General features: G+C 37.2%; 1 protein-coding gene across 4 annotated transcripts in view; it reads right to left on the reverse strand.

Moving 5' to 3' along the window:
- Positions 1-1,089: 1,089 nt before the first annotated feature.
- NEK4 (NIMA related kinase 4) overlaps positions 1,090-19,291 on the reverse strand; it is a 35,510-nt gene continuing 17,308 nt past the window's right edge. For 3 of the 4 annotated variants that reach the window (XM_032321967.1, XM_032321942.1, XM_032321960.1), the window contains 4 exons: positions 18,203-18,291; positions 16,565-16,770; positions 15,987-16,120; positions 1,090-2,021 (listed from right to left, as the gene is read on the reverse strand). In XM_032321967.1, the coding sequence (XP_032177858.1) occupies positions 1,929-2,021; positions 15,987-16,120; positions 16,565-16,770; positions 18,203-18,291 (522 nt within the window). In that variant the 3' untranslated portion in view covers positions 1,090-1,928. Of the gene's footprint in view, positions 2,022-8,648; positions 8,742-15,986; positions 16,121-16,564; positions 16,771-18,202; positions 18,292-19,291 lie in introns of those variants that run through there. The other variant, XM_032321952.1, reaches the window with a different exon arrangement.

Consider the following 19,291-nt stretch of genomic DNA (forward strand, 5'->3'; position numbering starts at 1 on the left):
AACAGGTATTACTGAAGGTCTTGCGTAAAAGCGAAATAGCATGTCATGAACTTTCAGAAAATGGAGGATACTCTTTGCTTTTCACTGTTTCAACTTACCAAAGGTTTCATAGGAATGCTCTACTTTTAGATAGCCAGGGAACGTTTGTATATGGAAGTTAAGGAACACTACTTTTTTTTTTTCTTTAAGATTTATTTATTTGTTAGCACACATAAGAATGGGGAGCAGCAGGCAAAGGAAGAAGCAGGCTCCCACTGAGCAAGGAGCCCAATGCGGGACTCTGTCGGGGACCCCAGGATCATAACCTGAGCCAAAGGCAGATGGTTAACTGACTGAGCCACCCAGGCATCCCTAAGGAACACTTCTTAAAGAGAAAATCAAGACAAGAATTACTATTTAAAAATTTATGTCAAAATAATATCAAAGTCTGAAAGGTGGCCAAAGGTATACTGAGAAGAAAATGCATGCTCTTAAAGGTGTTTATAATAAGATTAAAAATGATTAAGCACTGAAGACAGAAAAACCACAGAATACTCAAATATATTGGGATGAAAACTGAATGGTTAAGCAAAATAAAAATATACAGAATAGGAATAATAACATATGGGGGGAGAATTTTTAAATTCTAAGAAAATAATATGTACATTATGGCCACAAGTGAGAAAACTTAAGTAAAACTGATATTTCTCCAGAAAGATGTAGATTCATAAAACATTCAAGAAATGGTGAATAGTTCAGGGAAGATCCAGTTTGCCAAAGATTTACCTCCAAAATGGGACTAAGACTAGGTGGCTTTACCTTTGAGTTCTAATAAACCCTTCAAAGTCAAGCTAAGAGGTCTCAGAAACCAAACCATGAGCACTGTGAAAGTGGGGAGTATTGTGTTTTACTCACCACTATATCCACAGCTCCTGGCATACAGTAAAACTAAAAAGTCTTGTTCCGTGACTGGAAAGGGAACATTTCATTAGAGTATTTTATGTGTAATTTTCAAAAAAGGTCAGGTAACATTTTTAATTATAAAAAGTGAAAACATTTCTGGTATTTTTAAAGACCCTTGAATATAGAAGTGAAAACTTACTAATCAAGACTTTTATAAAAACAATTTATTTCCCACATGGGAGTTACCCCTTATTAAACAACTAATAAAATATGTGATACACAGTCATACATTTAAAGACAACAAATAATTTGATGTACAAGAAGACAAAACTTCAGGAGATAAATATGTCCCAACATAACCAAAAGGAGCTGGATCTCACTTACAAATTGCTTAACTGGAAAGGGAATTAGTGTTTTAGCAAATGTTTTCACCAATGAAAATATTACTCTTAAAAAAAGACCAGTATACAAAAACAGTGATTGACAAAGCCAAAATATTTCTTAGTTTCAATTCTTATATAATGTAAATGAAGTTCGTATTAAATGAAAATAAAAGGCTAAACATCCATCAATATATAAAAAAGGAATTCCATTGCTCAAACAGTAGGTACAACTTCATATTCATATTCAAAATCTACTCCCAGAATCATGAGTTGACTTTAAAAAAAATAATAATTTATCAACTACTACCTGAAATTACTAACAATGACAATTAGTATCACTATGACATACTTACTTCTATGCATTTATCACAATAGTACAATACAAAACTTCCAATCTAATTTTATGGCCCTGTAATCAAGCTAATTAGTACCTTAAAAAAATAAAGTTCTAAATATAAAGTTGGTGGTTTGAGGCTCAGTAAACAGTAACCAGACATCTTGTAATAGACTTCCCTCATCAAGAGAGTAAAATAGCCAAAGGTTTTCTCTTTCTTTGTGACATTGCTTCATTCCAAAAGAGAATGGCCTCCAGCCATTATTACAGGTTTCTGTTTAAGCCAAAAACCTTTAAAAATAGGTCTTTAGTTCTGGCAGATTAAATTCTCAAAAATTCACATTTTCTTCAAAAAATTTCAACTGGCGAGCTTTCACACTGTAAGTTGTATATTTTTCACCCATGTGCTCCTGCAAACGTGCCTATTTGGGAAACATAAAAAGAAAATCAGTATGTAGTAGAAAAAAACATCTGTAATCTTAGAAGAACAGCTTTAAATAAAGCGGGGGGGGGGGTGCTTTTCTAAGTATGACCCTAGAGGTAGAAATCATGGGAAAATACTATAATTTCTTTAAAATTTTTAAGCTTCAAGTTATCAAAAACTATAGTCATAAGAAATTAAGAGCAAACACTACACTGGGGAAAATTTACAACATACATCCCCCCAAATTAATATCATTAATACAAAGAGCTCTTAGTAAAACACAACAATATTAGAATTAATAAAACAAAATTCCACAGATAATTCAGCAAAGGCATTCACAAAAATACAAGCAACAGAAATTTCAATCTGACTAATAATCAAAAAAATATACTATGTGATACTCAATATATGCCTGGAACTAAAATAACACCTGATGTGTTAAACAGATGTCACACATCTCACACACAATATCACTTTTGTGGTATTCCTGCTGAAAATGCATAATCTGAATCTATTCATGAGGCAACATCAAACAAATCCAAACCGAGGGTCATTTTATAAAACACATGGCCTATAGTCTTCAAAAATGTCCTAACTGACCCAAGTTAAGTGAGATAAAACAAACATAAAATGTAATCCCAATTGAATCTATCTAGCATGATAGCCTGGGGAGCTCTGAAGACCCCTCTTCAGTGAAACTGATGAAAATTATTGTTACTTTTATTTTTTTATTTATTTTTTTTTTTGAGAGAGAGTATGTGGGAGAGGGAGAGAGAATCTCAAGCAGACTCCCTTCTGTGTGCTGAGTTTGACAACAGGGCTCAATCTCACAACCCTGAGATCATGACCTGAGCCAAAACCAAGAGTCAGGCGCCCCAGGTGAAAATCATTTTTAAAACTTACCATTAAAGTCTCTCGAAGTCGTCCTGAGAGCGTACATACCAAATAAAGACACTTTTTACCCAAAAAAAGATCTACTAAAAGCTACTAAGAGCAGTGAGAGTGGGTGGTATCTCAACTAAGACCAACTGCCTCCCTCCCCCATCCCATCTCAGTGAGACAAAAACTCCACAACCAGGCGGAAGCCAGCAACACAGGGCTCCCTTTCCAGCAGCTCCTAGTCCAAAGGCAATCTTCCTGGGAGTGGCAGAACATCAGCATATCTTATCCTGCCTCCAGTATCTGTTGTCAAGGATAAGTTTTGAGAAAGTACAGCCAAGAGGTGGAAATTTGTACACCAGGTTGGACTTATAAGATGGAGGCTGTACCTTGAGAGCAGGGCCGATGAAAATACTGGGGCCCCAGTCACCTTTGCCTCAGACCACAGTGTGAAGACTCCATGCTGGGTGAAGCATGCTGAGGAGATGAGAGGCCCCTCACCCGCACGGAGCTTCTAAAGGAGGGGTAGCACTCAGATACAAGTATGCTACTGTCCTTACTCCCAGCTATGCTCAGGATCTTGCCTGGGGTGAGAAGACCTAAAACAGCACCAAATCGTTTCCTTAATGAACTGACCTCATTTAGAACAGAGTGGAGAAATTCAAGTGCTCCCCAAAACTGGAAGTAGTGGTGAACAGCAACTAGGAAGAGACTGATAGATTCACGGCTACATAGGCTAAACTGTGGGCCACCTACTTTGATGGAGACAACCAGGAAGCTGGGAGGAGCCCCCCTAGAGTCAAAACAGATTTCAAACACTGACCGTGGGAACCATCCCTTCAAAGGAGCCCAGATTTTGCTGGATCAGTCTATGGAGCAATATATGGCCCAAGGCACTGTTGGAAACAGCCATCAAACTGGCAACTAAGAAACCTTAACAGCTGAGTGAAGTAAGGGCAAAGGAGAGTCCAAAGAGCTTTGCCAAACCCCCTGTCATTCTAAGGTGGCTATGGACACAACCAAGGCCTCGCCAACTAAGAAGCAACATCAAACTTACACTGTGGGGACAGGAAGAAGGGATAAAATAGACATCACTAAAAAATCTAGCCAATCACTATAGAAGCAAATAATAATAGCAATGCCCCTCCCTGGGGAGGCCAGTACCCAGACTTATAACAATATATTTTCTGAAATGTCCAGTTTTCAGGAGTATGACACATACACTGGGAAAGAAGGCAGGCAAGAGAGGCACTACCTGTCAGAGTAATAAGATGCTAGTTAGTAGGCAAAGACATTATAAACCCATTCAGAGAACTAAAGAAAACCATAATTAAAGAAATAAAGGAAGGTATGAGGGGAATGTCACATCAAACTGAGAATAGTGATATAGAGAAATTATAAGAAGAACTAAATGGAAATTCTGGAGAGGAAAAGCACAATAACAAATGAAAAATTCACCCGAGGGGCTCGGCAGTATATTTAATCTGGCAGAAAGAAAAGTAAGTGGGCTGGGGATAGATCAATAAAGATTATGTAATCCAAGATTATGTAATCCAAGGAACAGAGAGAAAAAATGAAGAAAAGTGAACATTGTCTTAGAAATGTGGGACATCATTGGGGCACCTGGCTGGCTCAGTGGGTTAAGCGTTGGACTCTTGATTTCGGCTCAAGTCATGATCTCTGGATTGTGAGATCAAGGCCCATGTTGGGCTCCATGCTCAGTGGAAAGTCTGTTTCTCTCTCCCTCTCCCTCTCCCTCTGCTCCTACCCCAGCTCACGCTCTCTAAAATAAATAAAATGTTAAAAAAAAAAGGTGGGACATCATTAAACACACCAACTACATATGTAAAGGGACCATCAGAAGGATGAGAGAGAAAAGAGCAGAAAAATTATTTAGAGAAGTAATAGCTGACAACTTCCAAATGTACTGAAAAACATTAATCTACATAAGAGATCCACATACAGACACGTGAAAGTAAGTGTCAAGGGGCGCCTGGGTGGCTCAGAGGGTTAAAGCCTCTGCCTTCAGCTCAGGTTGAGATCCCAGGGTCCTGCCCCACATCAGGCTCTCTGCTCAGCAGGGAGCCTGCTTCCTCTCTCTCTGCCTCCCACTCTGCCTACGTGTGACCTCTGTCTGTCAAATAAATAAATAAAATCTTTAAAAAAAAAAAGTGTCAAAAGACAAAGAGAATCATGAAAGCAAGAGAAAAATGACACCACTTACATGGGAGAAGTAATAGCATTAACAGCTAACAAACAAAGGAGAGTAAGGGGCAGTGGGATAATACATTCAAAGTAATCGAGGAAAAGAACTGTCAAACAAGAATCCCATTGTAAGTAAAACTACCTTTCAGAAATAAAGGTGAAGTAAAGACATTCCCAGACAAAAACAGAATTTGTGGCTAGCAGACCACTTTATAAAACTACTAAAGGAAGTTCATCAAGCTGAAAGTAAGACCCCGGGCAACAACTTCAATTTACTTGGAAACACAAAAAGCACTGCTTTTGGAGGAGGTTATGAAGAGGATGTTACCTCTGGTTCACCTGTGAGCCTGACTCTGGCAATTGGAGGTTCCCTATCCCCTCCTGTCCCTGGAATATGCATTCCATTTGCCTGCCCCACTCCCAAAGTATGCTCCAAGGACAAAGCCTTCAGATTATGATGTGGTGTTGAGACCATCTGGACAGCATAAGTGATTGAACCCAGTTAATATAACATATGTATATATACTACATATATAATATGTAGTATATATAATATTTAATATATAATATTTGAGATTTGGCAGGTGGGTGTGGAGATCTACTCATCTTGTGGCTGCCTACACCAAGCCTCATATGTGAGTTCCCTTGCTTATTAGAACTACCACCTACCAATCTGGAGTGTTTGCCTCTTCCTTCCTTCTCTCCCTGCCCTCCTCCTACAGGGGCCAGTTTCAGATTATACCTGAGAGTAATTATGCAAATAAAACCCAATATAAGTGCATATTGTTTCATACAATAGTTGTCTTTCTCCCCTTGACTTATTTCGCTAAGCATGATACCTTCTAGTTCCACTGATCTCCCTGATATGAGGAAGTGGAGATGCAACATGGGGGGGTTAAGAGGGTAGGAGAAGAGTAAATGAAACAAGATGGGATTGGGAGGGAGACAAACCATAAGTGACTCTTAATCTCATAAAACAAACTGAGGTTTGCTAGGGGGAGAGGGGTTGGGAGAAGAGGGGTGGGGTTATGGACATTGGGGAAGGTATGTGCTATGGTCAGTGCTGTGAAGTGTGTAAACCTGGCGATTCACAGACCTGTACCCCTGGGAATAAAAATATATGTTTATAAAAAATAAAAAATTTTAAAAAATGCATATTGTTTCTCCTTTCTTCACTGAAATGATTTTTAAAAAAATACTTAAGTAATCTCTATACCCAATGTGGGGCTTGAACTCACGACCCTGAGATCAAGAGTCACATACTCTTCTGATGAACCAGCCAGGTGCCCCTTCTCTGAGCTGATTTTAAAAGTAAATATATAAGACAATATATATGAAAGATGACAGAGGAGGACCAGGACTACATCTCACATGGATAAAAACTGTGCTGCAGAATGCCTAATGTAACTATTTTGGAACTCTGCAGTCTACTCAAGGCTTGCAGTTTCTGGGGTAAGGCTTGGAGGTTAAACTGTGGTTAATTTCAGGTCCTGAGGGTGGGGGAGCCGGAGGGCAGGCAGCTGTGCAGATGTTCCTGGAGCAGGCAGCACACAGCTTGTGGGGCCAGAGAAGGCAATGAGAACCTTGCGTCCAAATACTGGGGATCTGTGTACTGACAGATGACTGCTGCTTCTGATCAGAGAGGTGTACACACAGAAGCCACCAAACATTGTTGCAGTCCTCACTGATAGTTACAAACCCTTCCCCCTTCAGTTGAAGCAAGTTAATGGGGGATTTAAAGAGACCACTATATATGCACAGTGGGAGTCCCAAAGGGGAAGAAAGAGAAAGAGAGATTTGAGGTAATAGGCAAAATGCACCAAGTTTGAAGAAAGACATGAATATAAACATCCAAGAAGCTCAATGAACTCTTAACTAGGCTGAAACTAACAGTTCCTACCTAGACACATTATAATCAAGCTGTTGAAAGCTGAAGAGAAAGGGAAAATCTTGAAAGCAGCAAGAAAGAAGTAACTCCTCACACATAAGGGATCTCCAATATGATTACCAGCAGATTTCTCTCAGAAATCTCAGAAATTTTGGAGGCCAGAAGGTGACTGGGCAGTATTTTCAAAGTGAAAGAAAGAAAGAAAGAAAGGAAGGAAGGAAGGAAGGAAGAAAGAAAAAATGTCAACCAAGTATCCTTTATCTGGCAAAAATGTCCTTCAAAAGTGAGCAAGAAAAAGAAATACTGGCATTTCCAAAAACAGATGGGTCTTGAAGGCATTATTCTAAGTGAAATAAGTCAAACAGAGAAAGACAAGTACTGCACGGTCTCACTTATGCAGACTCTGAAAAGACTGAACAGAGAACAGATTGGTAGCTGCCAGAGGTGGGGGTTGGGATGGTGATGGAAATGGGTAAAGGTGGTCAAAAGGTACAAACTTTAGTTATGAGGTAAATAAACTCTGGGGAATGTAACTAAATGTACAGCATGCTGACTCATGATACATTTGAAAGTTGCTAAGAGTAGATCTTAAAAGTTCTCATCACAAGAAAAAAAATGTTATAACTATGAGAGGTGATGGACTTTAACCAAACTTACTGTGGTAATCATTTCACAATAAATATAAAAATCATTAGGTTGTACACCTTAAACAATGTTATATATCAATTATATCTCAATAAAACCGAGGGGAAAAAGTAAGCGAAAACTTAAGATATTACTAAATAAACAAAAGATGAAGAATTTGTTACCGCCAGACCCAGTCTACAAAACTACTACAGGGAGTCCTGTTAAGTTGAAATGAAAGGATACCAGACAGTACCGCAAAGCTGTATGAACAAACGAGGATCTCAGTAAAGGTGATATGTGAGCAGTTATCAAAGTTAGTATTGTGTAACAGTGTGTAATTCCACTTTTGTTTTCTACATGTATTGAGAGATACATTCAAAAAATTGTGTCTCAAAGTTAGCACTACTGTAACTTTGTTTCCTATAAAATTAAAGAGACCAATGCACTAAAAAGGCCAATTACTAGTTTATGTTTTTGTTTTTGTTTTTTAAGATTTTATTTATGACAAAGATAGCGAGAGAGGGAACATAAGTATGGGGGAGCTGAAGAGGGAGAAGTAGGCTCCCCACTAAGCAGGGAGCCTGATATGGGCCTTGATCCCAGGACGCTGGGATCATGACCTGAACCAAAGGCAGACGCTTAACAACTGAGCCACCCAGGCGCCCCTAGGTTATGGTTTTGGATTCACACAATATATAAAGATGTAATTTTGTAACATCAGTAACCGAAAAGGGTGGGTACAGAGCTTTAAAGCAGCAGAGTTTTTTATGTTATTGAACATGAACATAAACTGGTATAAATTCAGATTAGAGATAGTGATGTTGTTACAATGGTAATACTTAATGCCACTGAACCAAACACTTAAAAATGGTTAAAGTGGTAAATCTGAAATTATGTGCATTTTACTATAATTAAATAAGCAACAAGCTTATAACAACACAAATTAAACAATTTAATGTTTTAAAATGATTAATTTTTTAAAACAATTTTTAAAAAGGATGTATCATTTATTGTTGAGCCTTTAACATATAGAAATGTAATCTATTTGCCAATAACACCACAAAAGAGATGAGTTGCAGCAAAGCTGTATTAGGCTAAGGAAATGACTCCAGATGGTAACTTGAATCCACAGGAATAAACAAAGAGACACAAAAATTAATAAATAACAAAGTTACTATAGAAAAAGTTACAAACACATACTTTCCTCTCCTCTCTTTCAACTTCAAGAGACATAAAATCATATAAAGAAATAATTATAGAAAGACAGTGTTGGTTTTGTAACATTAATATGGCATGTATGATATATAAAATGATGTCACAACAAAGGGAAAAAGGGAATAGGAATAACACTTCTATGTCTTACTGGAATTAAGTGAGTATAAAGCTGAAGTTGATTCTGATAATTTAAGATGTATATGATAAGCCTTAGAGCAACCACTAAAGAAAGGAAAGGAAAATATACAGGAAAAAAATTATTTAGGGAATTAAAATGCTACATTAGAAAATTTTCACTTAATGCAAAAGAAAGCAGTAAAGTAGAGATACAGGAACAAAAAAAAATGAGACATATATAAAACAAAAAGTAAAATGCAGACATAAATGCAACTCTATCAGTATTAACATTAAATGTGAATCAATTAAACAATCTGATCAAAAGGCAGAATGTTAGGGTGTATAAGAAAACAAGATCCAACCATACATAGTATTTACATGAAACACATAACAGATCAAAGGTACAAACAGACTGAAAGTAAAAGGACAGAAAAAGATAAGCCATGCAATCAGCAACCATAAGAAAGCTTAAGTGGAAAAAAAAAAAAAAAAGAAAGCTTAAGTGGCTATACTAATATCAGCTAAAATAGACTTTCAAACAAAAACATGTTACTAGAGATAAAGAGGAAAATCTTACGATAAAAGTCAATTCATCGGAAAGATATAACAATTATAAATATATAATACTTAATCAAAAATACATATATATATACCTAATCAAAGCACCAAAATACAGAAAGCAAAAATTGACAGAAATCAAGGAAGAAATTCAACAGTAGTTGGAGACATCAGTGACATCGTAGAGACACAGGACTCCACTGTCAGTAATGGGAAAAACAACCAGGCAGAACATCAACAAGGAAATAAGCCATATGGTCAATACTATAAACGAACAAGAATTAAAACTAACAGAAATCTAAAATATACTCCCCACAACAAGAGTTGAGTTGAATATAAATATTCTTCTCAAGCACATATGAAAAATTTCCAGGTTAGACCATATGCTAGACCATAAAACAAAGCGCAATAAATTTAAAAGGATAAAAATAATTAGTATGTTCTCCAACCACAATAAAATGCATTAGAAATAAATAACAGAATGAAATTGGGGAAACAAAAATATGTGGAAGTTAAACAGCACACTCCTAAATAACCAACCTTAACAGAAATAAAAAAGATTTAAAGGGATTGCTATTATAATTACACACTAAGAAATGGACAAATTCTTAGTAAGACACAAAATTAGAAACAGAAGATTAGACAATCTGAGTATAACAAGACACTAAATTCATAATGAAGAAACTATCCACAAAGAGAAGCCCAGGCCCAGATGCCTTCATTGGTGAATTATATCAAACATTTAAAGAATTAAAACCACTTATTCACTAACTCATCCAAAAAACATAGAAGATCAGGGAACACTCCCCAACTCATTCTATGAACCCATTATACCCCAATAACACAACCAAAGACATCACAGAAAACTAGATTATCTTATAAGAATACAGACAAAAGAATCTTCAACAAAATATAAGAAACATGACTCCAAAGTCATACAAGTAGTAGTATACAACATAACCAAGGGAGGTTTATCACAGGAATGCAAGGATGGTTTAACATCCCAAAATCAATTAAGGTAACACACCCTGTCAATAGAATTAAATACAAAAGCCATATAATCATCAAAATAGAAAGCATCTGACAAACCCAATAGCTTTCTGTGATTTAAAAAAACACTCAACAAACCAGAAAAAGAAGGAAACTTCTTCAAGCTGATAAAGGGTATCTATAAAAACCCACAGACAACTAATAGTGAAAGACTGGATGCTTTCCCTCTTAGATCAGAAACAAAGTCAAGGATGTCCACTTGCACCACGTCCACTCAACACTGTACTGGAGCTTCTAGCCAGGGCAATAGGCAAGGAAAGAAGTAAAAGGTATCCAGACTAGAAAGTAAAACTAACTCTCTTCATAGATGACTTGATATTATACAGAGAAAATTCCAAGGAGTCCATCACCACAAAAAAAAAAAAAAAAAAAAAAAAGAGGATATTAAACCCAGTAAATAAGCTTAGCAAGGTTGCAGGACACAAGGTCAAGATTTTCAAAATCAAATTTATTTCTATGCATTTTCAGGAAACAATCCCAAATGAATGTATAAAATTCCAATAGCATCAAAAAAAAATTCCAATAGCATCAAAAAGAATAAAATACTCAGGAATAAATTTGATAAGCGGGGTATAAAACTTACACTCTGAAAACTGTAAAACACTGTTTAAAGAAACTTAAGATCTAAATAAATGGAAAATTGCCTCACATTCATGAATCAAAAGTCTTAATTTTATTAAAAAGGTAATACGCCACAAATTAATCAGCAGATTCCATGCGATCTCTACAAGAATCTCAGCTGGCTTCTTTGAAGAAATTGACAAGCAAATCTAAAATTCATAGAACTGTAAGGGACCCAGAATAGCCAAACAATTCTGAAAAATAACGAAGTTGGAGGACTCATCTACCTTGATTTCAAAACTTACTACAAAGCAACAGTTAACAAAACAGTACAGGACTAGCATAAGGACAAACACAGATTAAAGAAACAGTACTGAGAGTCTAAAAATAAACAGATGTGTATATGATCAACTTTTTTTTTTACAAAGTGACAGAGCAGTCTTTCCAACAAATGAGTCAGACAATGGGATAGCCACATACGTAAGAATGAAGATGGACCTTTACTCTAAACCATATACAAAAATTAACTCAAATACATCAAAGACCTAAATATACAGACTAAAGCTATAAACTTTTATAGTTTTATAGAGAAAAATCTACAGCTATACCTAAATGATCTTGGATTTGACAAGGTATTCTTCGATTACACCAAAAACACAAGTAGCAAAAGAAAAATAAACTGGACTTCATCAAAACTGAAAATTTTTATGCTTCGAAGAACACTATCAAGGAAGTAAAAAGAAGAGGAGGTGGAACACTGAATGCACTTTCCACCTGAGATGAACGAAGGGCTGAAGGTGGAGCTGGAGAAATTCAGGGGGCAAGGCCCTGCCTAAACCCATTGCATCCCAAAGTTGGGGGCCTACAAAGGAGAAGCTGGCCCCAAGCATCCCAGCACCCACAGGGAGAACCTGGACCTGCTTGCAGACCAGTAAGATTCACCCCAACCACCCACTCCCATTGAGGCCAGCCAAGAAATAAAGGTGAGGATTTCAGGCCATTTTAAAAAAAGGTGGAGGGGTGGTAAAAAGACATTCTACCACTCCCACAGAATGGGAAAAATATTTACAAATCATATATTTGATAATAAGACTTCTATCTAGAATATACAGAGAATTCCACAACTCATTAAAATATAAATAACTCAATTTAAAAATTGGCAAAAATCTTGAGTAGACATATCTCCCAAGAAAATATACAAATGGAAAGTAGTACATGAAAAGATATTCAACATCATTAGTCATCTGGGAAATGCAAATTAAAATCACATTGAATACTTCATACCTGGTAGGATGGCTATAAACAAAAAGATAACAGTAATTGTTGACTAGGATGTGGAGAAATTGGAACCCTCTTACGCTGGTAGAAATGTAAAATGGTGCAGCTGCTTTGGAGAGCCATCTGGGAGTTCCTCCAACATTTAAATGTAGAATTACCATACGACCCAACAATTCCACTCCTAGTTATACACCCAAGGGAACTGAATCCACACAGGAGCTTGTATACCAATGTTTATACCAAACTTAGTCACAACAGGCAAAAGGTGGAAACAACCCAAATGTCCATCAACTGATGAAAAGACTGAACAACATATTGTGTGGCACAATAGAATACTGTTCACCCATTAAAAGGAATGAAATATTGATACACGCTCCCATACAGATGAACCTTGAAGACATTATGCTAAGTGAAAGAAGCCAGTCACAAAAGACTACATATTTTATACCATTCTATTAAATGAAAGGTCCAGAATAGGTATATTTATATAGAAAAGGCAGATTACTGGTTCTTTAGAACTGAAAGGAGAAGATAGAGGGCCAACAGCTAGCAGTACAAGGTTTCTTTTTAAGGAGACGAACATATTTAATATTGACTGTGGTGATAGCAAATATATATTTGTGAATATATTAAAAAAAACACTGAACTATGCACTTAAAATGGGTGAATTGCATGGTATGTGAATTATATCTTAATAAATCTATTAAAAACAGTAATCCTTATTTCATTCAACCTGATTGAATTGAATCTACTGAATCCTAGAACAGAAGATTTTTTCTTTTGCTATAAAGGATATCAGCATGACAATTAGTGAAATTTAAGTAAGGTCTGTAAATTAGATAACGGTAGTATACTTTAAAAAAAATTTTTTTTAGATTTTATATATTTATTTTAGACAGAAAGAGAGCACAAGTGGAGGATAGCGACACAGAGAGGAACAGGCTCCCAACTGAGAAGAAAGCCTGAAGTGGGGCTCAATCCCAGGACCCTGGGATCACGACTTGAGCCAAAGGCAGCTGCTTAACTGACTGAGCCACCCAGGCACCCCAATAATGGTATTGTGTTTATGTTAATTTTCTGAATTTGATCACTGAGCTGTAGTTCTATAAGGACAGATTCTATTTACTTACTTACTTACTTACTTACTTATTTTCAAGAGAGAATCACAAGCAGATTCTGCACTCAGTGTAGAGCCTGATGCAGGGCTTGATCCCCAAACCCTGAGATCATGACCTGAGCCAAAATCAAACCACCCAGCCAACTGAGCCACCCAGACACCCATATTAGGATATATTCTTGTTTTTAGGAAATACACTGAAGAATTCTGGGGGTGGACAGACATTCTCACAAATGGATAGAAAAATAATTATACATATGGAGAAAGAGAATAATGAAGTAAAAGTGGCAGAATAGTAATATCAGGAAATACAGATAAGGAATATTGAGGAATTCTTTATACTCTTTCTGCAGCTTTGTATTAGTCTAAAATTATTTTATTTTATTCTTAAAGATTTTATTTATTTGACAAGAGAGAGAGATCATAAGTAGGCAGAGAGGCAGGCAAGACAGAGATCATAAGTCGGCAGAGAGGCAGGCAGAGAGAGAGGGGGAAGCAGGCTCCCCGTTGAGCAGAGAGCCTGATGCAGGTCTCGATCCCAGGACCCTAAGACCATGATCTGAGCTGAAGGCAGAGGCTTAACCCACCGAGCCAACCAGGCACCCCTAAAATTATTTTAAAATAAAAAATTAAAACAACACTTAGGTACCATTTATTATTAAATTGCTGGAGAAGTGATATTCAGCAGCCATCCAGGATAACAGACTTTCCAACCTGGAACATGGCTCAGTTTGTTCATAACCTTGCAGGAAGGCCCCAGCACTACCAACTTACTCAAAGCTTTGGCCACATTTTGGCAGTATGCCAAGGTTGAGCTGGTTCTTTCAACCAATCACTGCTGAGAGTCTTACAGCTATTCAGAGCTGGAAAAAAATAACCAAGAGTGTTCAAACTATTAGCTTCCAACAACTCACAGTTAAGGAAGCTCTGCTGAATAGTTTGGTGGCCACTGAGGTGTGGATGTAGTTTTATGTTGGTGAGATCATAGTCAAGTGTGACATCACTGGCTATGATGTTTAAAGACCAGTCTTTAACATCTATCTATACTTGGTTTGAGTGTTCTTGGACCATGTGTTTTTAGACTGGTATCTGAATAAAATGAGACAATGTAACAAAAACAATAAAAATAGGGCACCTGAGTGGCTCAGTCATTAAGCATCTGCCTTCCGCTCAGGTCATGATCCCAGGGTTCTGGGATCGAGCCCTGCACTGGGCTCCCTGCTCAGCGGAAAGCCTGCTTCTCCCTCTCCCACTCCCCCTGCTTGTGTTCCCTCTCTCTCTGTATCTCTGTCAAATAAGTAAATAAAATCTTTTAAAAAAATAAGAAATAAAAAATAAAAAACTGGTGGAGAACCAACTGTATTTCCAGGAATTTAAGGCTTTACTGTTGTTGTTATTATTATCACCAAAAAACTAGAAATAAAATATTTCTGAAGTATAACCCTAGTCAAAAAATGTTTGTTCAGGGGCGCCTGGGTGGCTCAGTGGGTTGGGCCTCTACCTTCGGCTCAGGTCATGATCCCAGGGGCCTGGGATCGAGTCCCGCGCTGGGCTCTCTGCTCAGCAGGGAGCTTGCTTCTCCTCATCTCTCTCTCTGTCTGTCTCTCTGCCTATTTGTGATCTCTCTCTGTGTCAAATAAATAAATAAAATCTTAAACAAAAAAAAAAAATGTTTGTTCAGGCACTACTCTGAAAGTTTCCATAAGGCAGGTGCGATGTAATGCAAATGACCCAATTAGGAACTAGCCCTGGGAGAATAGGAAGAGCAATGGCCTCAGGAGCACAGGAACAATCAAGAGAACAGATAAACAACATGTGGTATGGCCATATAATGGAATATTATCTGACCATATAAAACAATGAAGAATGTGATCTATGTTACAACACGGATGAATCTTGAAAACATTATGCTAACTGCAAGAAGCCAATCACAAAAGACCACAGGTTTTGTATGAGTCCATTTAAATGAAATGTCCAGAATAGGCAGATCTACAGACATCGAAATATCAGTGGTTGCTGAAGGGTAGAGAGGACTTGGTAGACAATGGAGAGTGATGAGTACAGAGTCTCTTCTGGGGGTATTAAATGTTCTAACACTGGTTGTGGTAATGGCTGTACAACTCTGTCAACATACTAAAAACCACTGAATGGTACACTTTAAATGAGTGAAATGTACAGTATGTTAATTATATTTCAAAAGTCTATTAAAAAGAATTCCATAGTGGGGTGCCTGGGTGGCTCAGTGGGTTAAGCCTCTGCCTTTGGCTCAGGTCATGATCTCAGGGTCCTGGGATTGAGCCCTGAATCAGGCTCTCTGCTCAGTAGGGAGCCTGCTTCTCTCTCTCTCTGCCTGCCTCTCTGCCTGCTTATGATCTCTGTCAAATAAATAAATAAATAAAAATCTTAAAAAAAAAAAAAAAAAAGAATTCCATAATATAAGCAGCTGTTACAGCTAATGGGACACTCACCTCTCTCTCCAATTCATCTTCTTCTTCCAAAAGATCATACACCTGTTCTAAAAGCTGAATCCCCAGGCCCTGGATTACATCAGCTCTCAAAACTTCAACTATTCTTCTGATTTTTTCAGAACCTGGCATGACAGCTAAAAAGCAATTAACAAAAACAGGAAAAAATAAATACTTTCAACACTGCAGCATGAAGTTTTTTTTAAAAAAAAAAAGTTGTCATTTTAAGATTCTTTTCACTTTGACAAGAATTGGATTTAATAACTTCATGTATTTTTAATGATGGCAAATGTATATATGAACTTATGCCTCATGTCTCATTACCTAAATCTAAAATCCACAACTGTCTAATTTCAGGAAGAGCCACATGAAAAATCCAAATATGCATTTATATTTATTTAAAGAATGCAGCTTTTCAGGAACACAACTTGCTGCATAAAACAAGATATGCCTTTTATCGAGCTATTCAAACAATAAAATAATAAAAAAGAAAAAAATTTTGGGAGCATTATCTTCTCGGTGTGACACATTTCTCCAAAAAGCATGCTCTCCAGTTTGCTGTAAAAGAATAAACTGATCACCAGAAGGTAGCTCTTTAAAATGAAGATCCTCAGCTTCTTCTGCAACTTTCCCATGAAGTATCAGCGTATCCCGGTACTTCCGATGAAGTTTAAATTCTGACACTGGTTCTGGAACCAGGAGATCTTCATAGCTCTCTTTGGACTCCAATTTTAGGGTTTGAGTCATCAACTGCACCAAGTCACTCATTTCATTTGTATGACCTTTCCTGGGGAAAAAAATAATAATTCCCCACTCCCCTGTGATTTCATTGGCTTTATGAGAATTTTTCATTAAAAAATTAGATACAAAACATTTAGGAAGCTCTGCTTCTAAATAACTAAGTAAGCTATTACAGAGACGCTTCCATTAATAAGTATAAACTCAACAAAATACAAAAATCTAGGATGTGAAGACAATGGAGAATGTACAAAACCTGTAGGCAGGTTCTGGAGGGGCATCAACATCTTAGAGCCTAAGGGCAGGCCATAGGCCGCTAAAATACAACAGAAAACCCAATCTTTCTGGCCTGCAAAACCGATGGACAGAGTTCAAGACAACCATAGCCATTAGAAAGTGAGAGTGAAATCTTAGAAAAGAGAGACCAGAAAGTAGCCCCAGGTTCTATGTATAAATTCTGCCCAACTATTTTTAAGTACAAAGTTTAAGAATATTTAAAGCATGGGGCGCCTGGGTGGCTCAGTGGGTTAAAGCCTCTGCCTTCGGCTCAGGTCATGATCCCAGGGTCCTGGGATCAAGCCCCACATCAGGCTCTCTGCTCAGCAGGGAGCCTGCTTCCCTTCGTCTCTCTCTGCCTGCCTCTCTGCCTACTTGTGATGTCCGTCAAATAAATAAAAATAAAATCTTTAAAAAAAAAAAGAGTATTTAAAGCAATACAAAAAATATCTCAGTCCCCAATGAGATAAAATTGACAATGTCTGGCATCCATTCAAAAATATCAGACGTGAAAGGAAGCAGGAAAATAAAACACATTTATGAAGAGGAAAAAAAATCAGGTAATAGAAACAGACCCAAGAGGGATACTAGTGATAGAATTTGTAGATAAGGACATTAAAGTGGTTATTATAAATATGTTCCACATTTCCAAGGTAGAAGAATGCATTAACATATTAAGGAGAGGCACGGAAGTTAGAAAAAGACCCAAATAGAACTCCTGGAAATTAAAAAATACACTGTGTTGAATACATGAGATAGGATAAGCAGACTAGATGCTGTAGAAGAAAACATTAGTGAACCCAAAGAAATAGCAGTAGAATTTATGAAAAATGAAACAGAAAAGAAGTCTAAAAAACATGAACGCCATCAGTGAGCTATAGGACAGCTTTAAACAATCTAGTATATATGTACTTAAAATCCTCTAGAAGGCAAGAGGGAGTCCAAAAAAATTCCAAAAAGTAACAGTCAAAATTTTTGCAAATCTGATGAAACTATAAACCATAGATCTAAGAAGATATTCTCTAAGAATTCTGAATGAAATCAGATGTGTTCATTAGAAGAGATGTGTTCATTAGTTTTAGCTCTAACATGTACCAAAACCCATTTATAAGTTATTAATGACAGCACTACAGGTCTGAATACACGTTTAAGACTAATCAAAGTAGAAATTGTTTATGAAAAGAGATAGAAAATAAGAACCTTACCGTTCCTTGGAATCTCCATCTGACTTATCAGTTGAACTTGTAGAAGAACTTAATTCATCCTCAGATAGACAGTGGATGAGTTTCCTTTCCTTTAATGTTTGGAAAAACAGAATTCCACATGACAACACAACCAGAACATAATACACGCAACATTCTTACATTCAATGTCTAGATACTGTGTGCACCTGGGTCCAATTTAACCAAAGAAACTAATAATCTAAAAGTTGAAGTTACTTTACCTAAACAATGTCCCAATTCACCCATAAAGTTCACAAGTGAACCCTGAAGAACATTAAGGTAAAGTTTTACAAGGCCCTGGGAAGTCTCAGCTATGAAAAAAATGTCCTTTCCAGAAGACAGCACATGAAGAGTTCCGGTACTCCACTCCTAAGCAGAGGGCTAGTAACCTAAGGAGTTTTAGGCTAGATAAAATGCCACCTCAATAAAAGCAACCTCAGTTTGCTTAGAACTGAGACTTTTTGTTAAAATACCTTAAAGGATTGCTTGATTTAATTACATGCAAACCTTACAATTCTGGAAGATAGGAGTATCTTGATTAGTGAAGCAACTTACTCAGAGAATACTGTTAAAGCAACAAATCTTCCTTATTTGCAAGAGCAGGAAGTTTCTTTTTTTTTTTTTTTAAGATTTTTATTTATTTATTTGATAGAGAGAGATCACAAGTAGGCAGAGAGGCAGGCAGAGAGAGAGGAGGAAGCAGGCTCCCTGCTGAGCAGAGAGCCCGATGTGGGACTCGATCCCAGGACCCTGAGATCATGACCTGAGCTGAAGGCAGCGGCTTAACCCACTGAGCCACCCAGGCGCCCCAAGAGCAGGAAGTTTCTATCTTTTTAAAATAATTATACGTTCCTAGAAATAATGACAGAAACTGCAATACAGAAAAATGGATAGTTATTCCCTGGGTATCATTAGACAGAAAATGAACATGGGTTGGAAACCTTGCAACTACCCATTCAGCCACTAGATGCTGCCCCTGCATCCTCCCTAGGCGAGGAACTCAGACACAAACAGGAAACTGGGCAAAGATAAGCAAATGAGACTCAAATTTGGCCAGGCAGGGGGGTATAT

This window comes from Mustela erminea, chromosome 1 (assembly GCF_009829155.1).
Source record: "Mustela erminea isolate mMusErm1 chromosome 1, mMusErm1.Pri, whole genome shotgun sequence".
NCBI classification, from domain to species: Eukaryota; Metazoa; Chordata; class Mammalia; order Carnivora; family Mustelidae; genus Mustela; species Mustela erminea.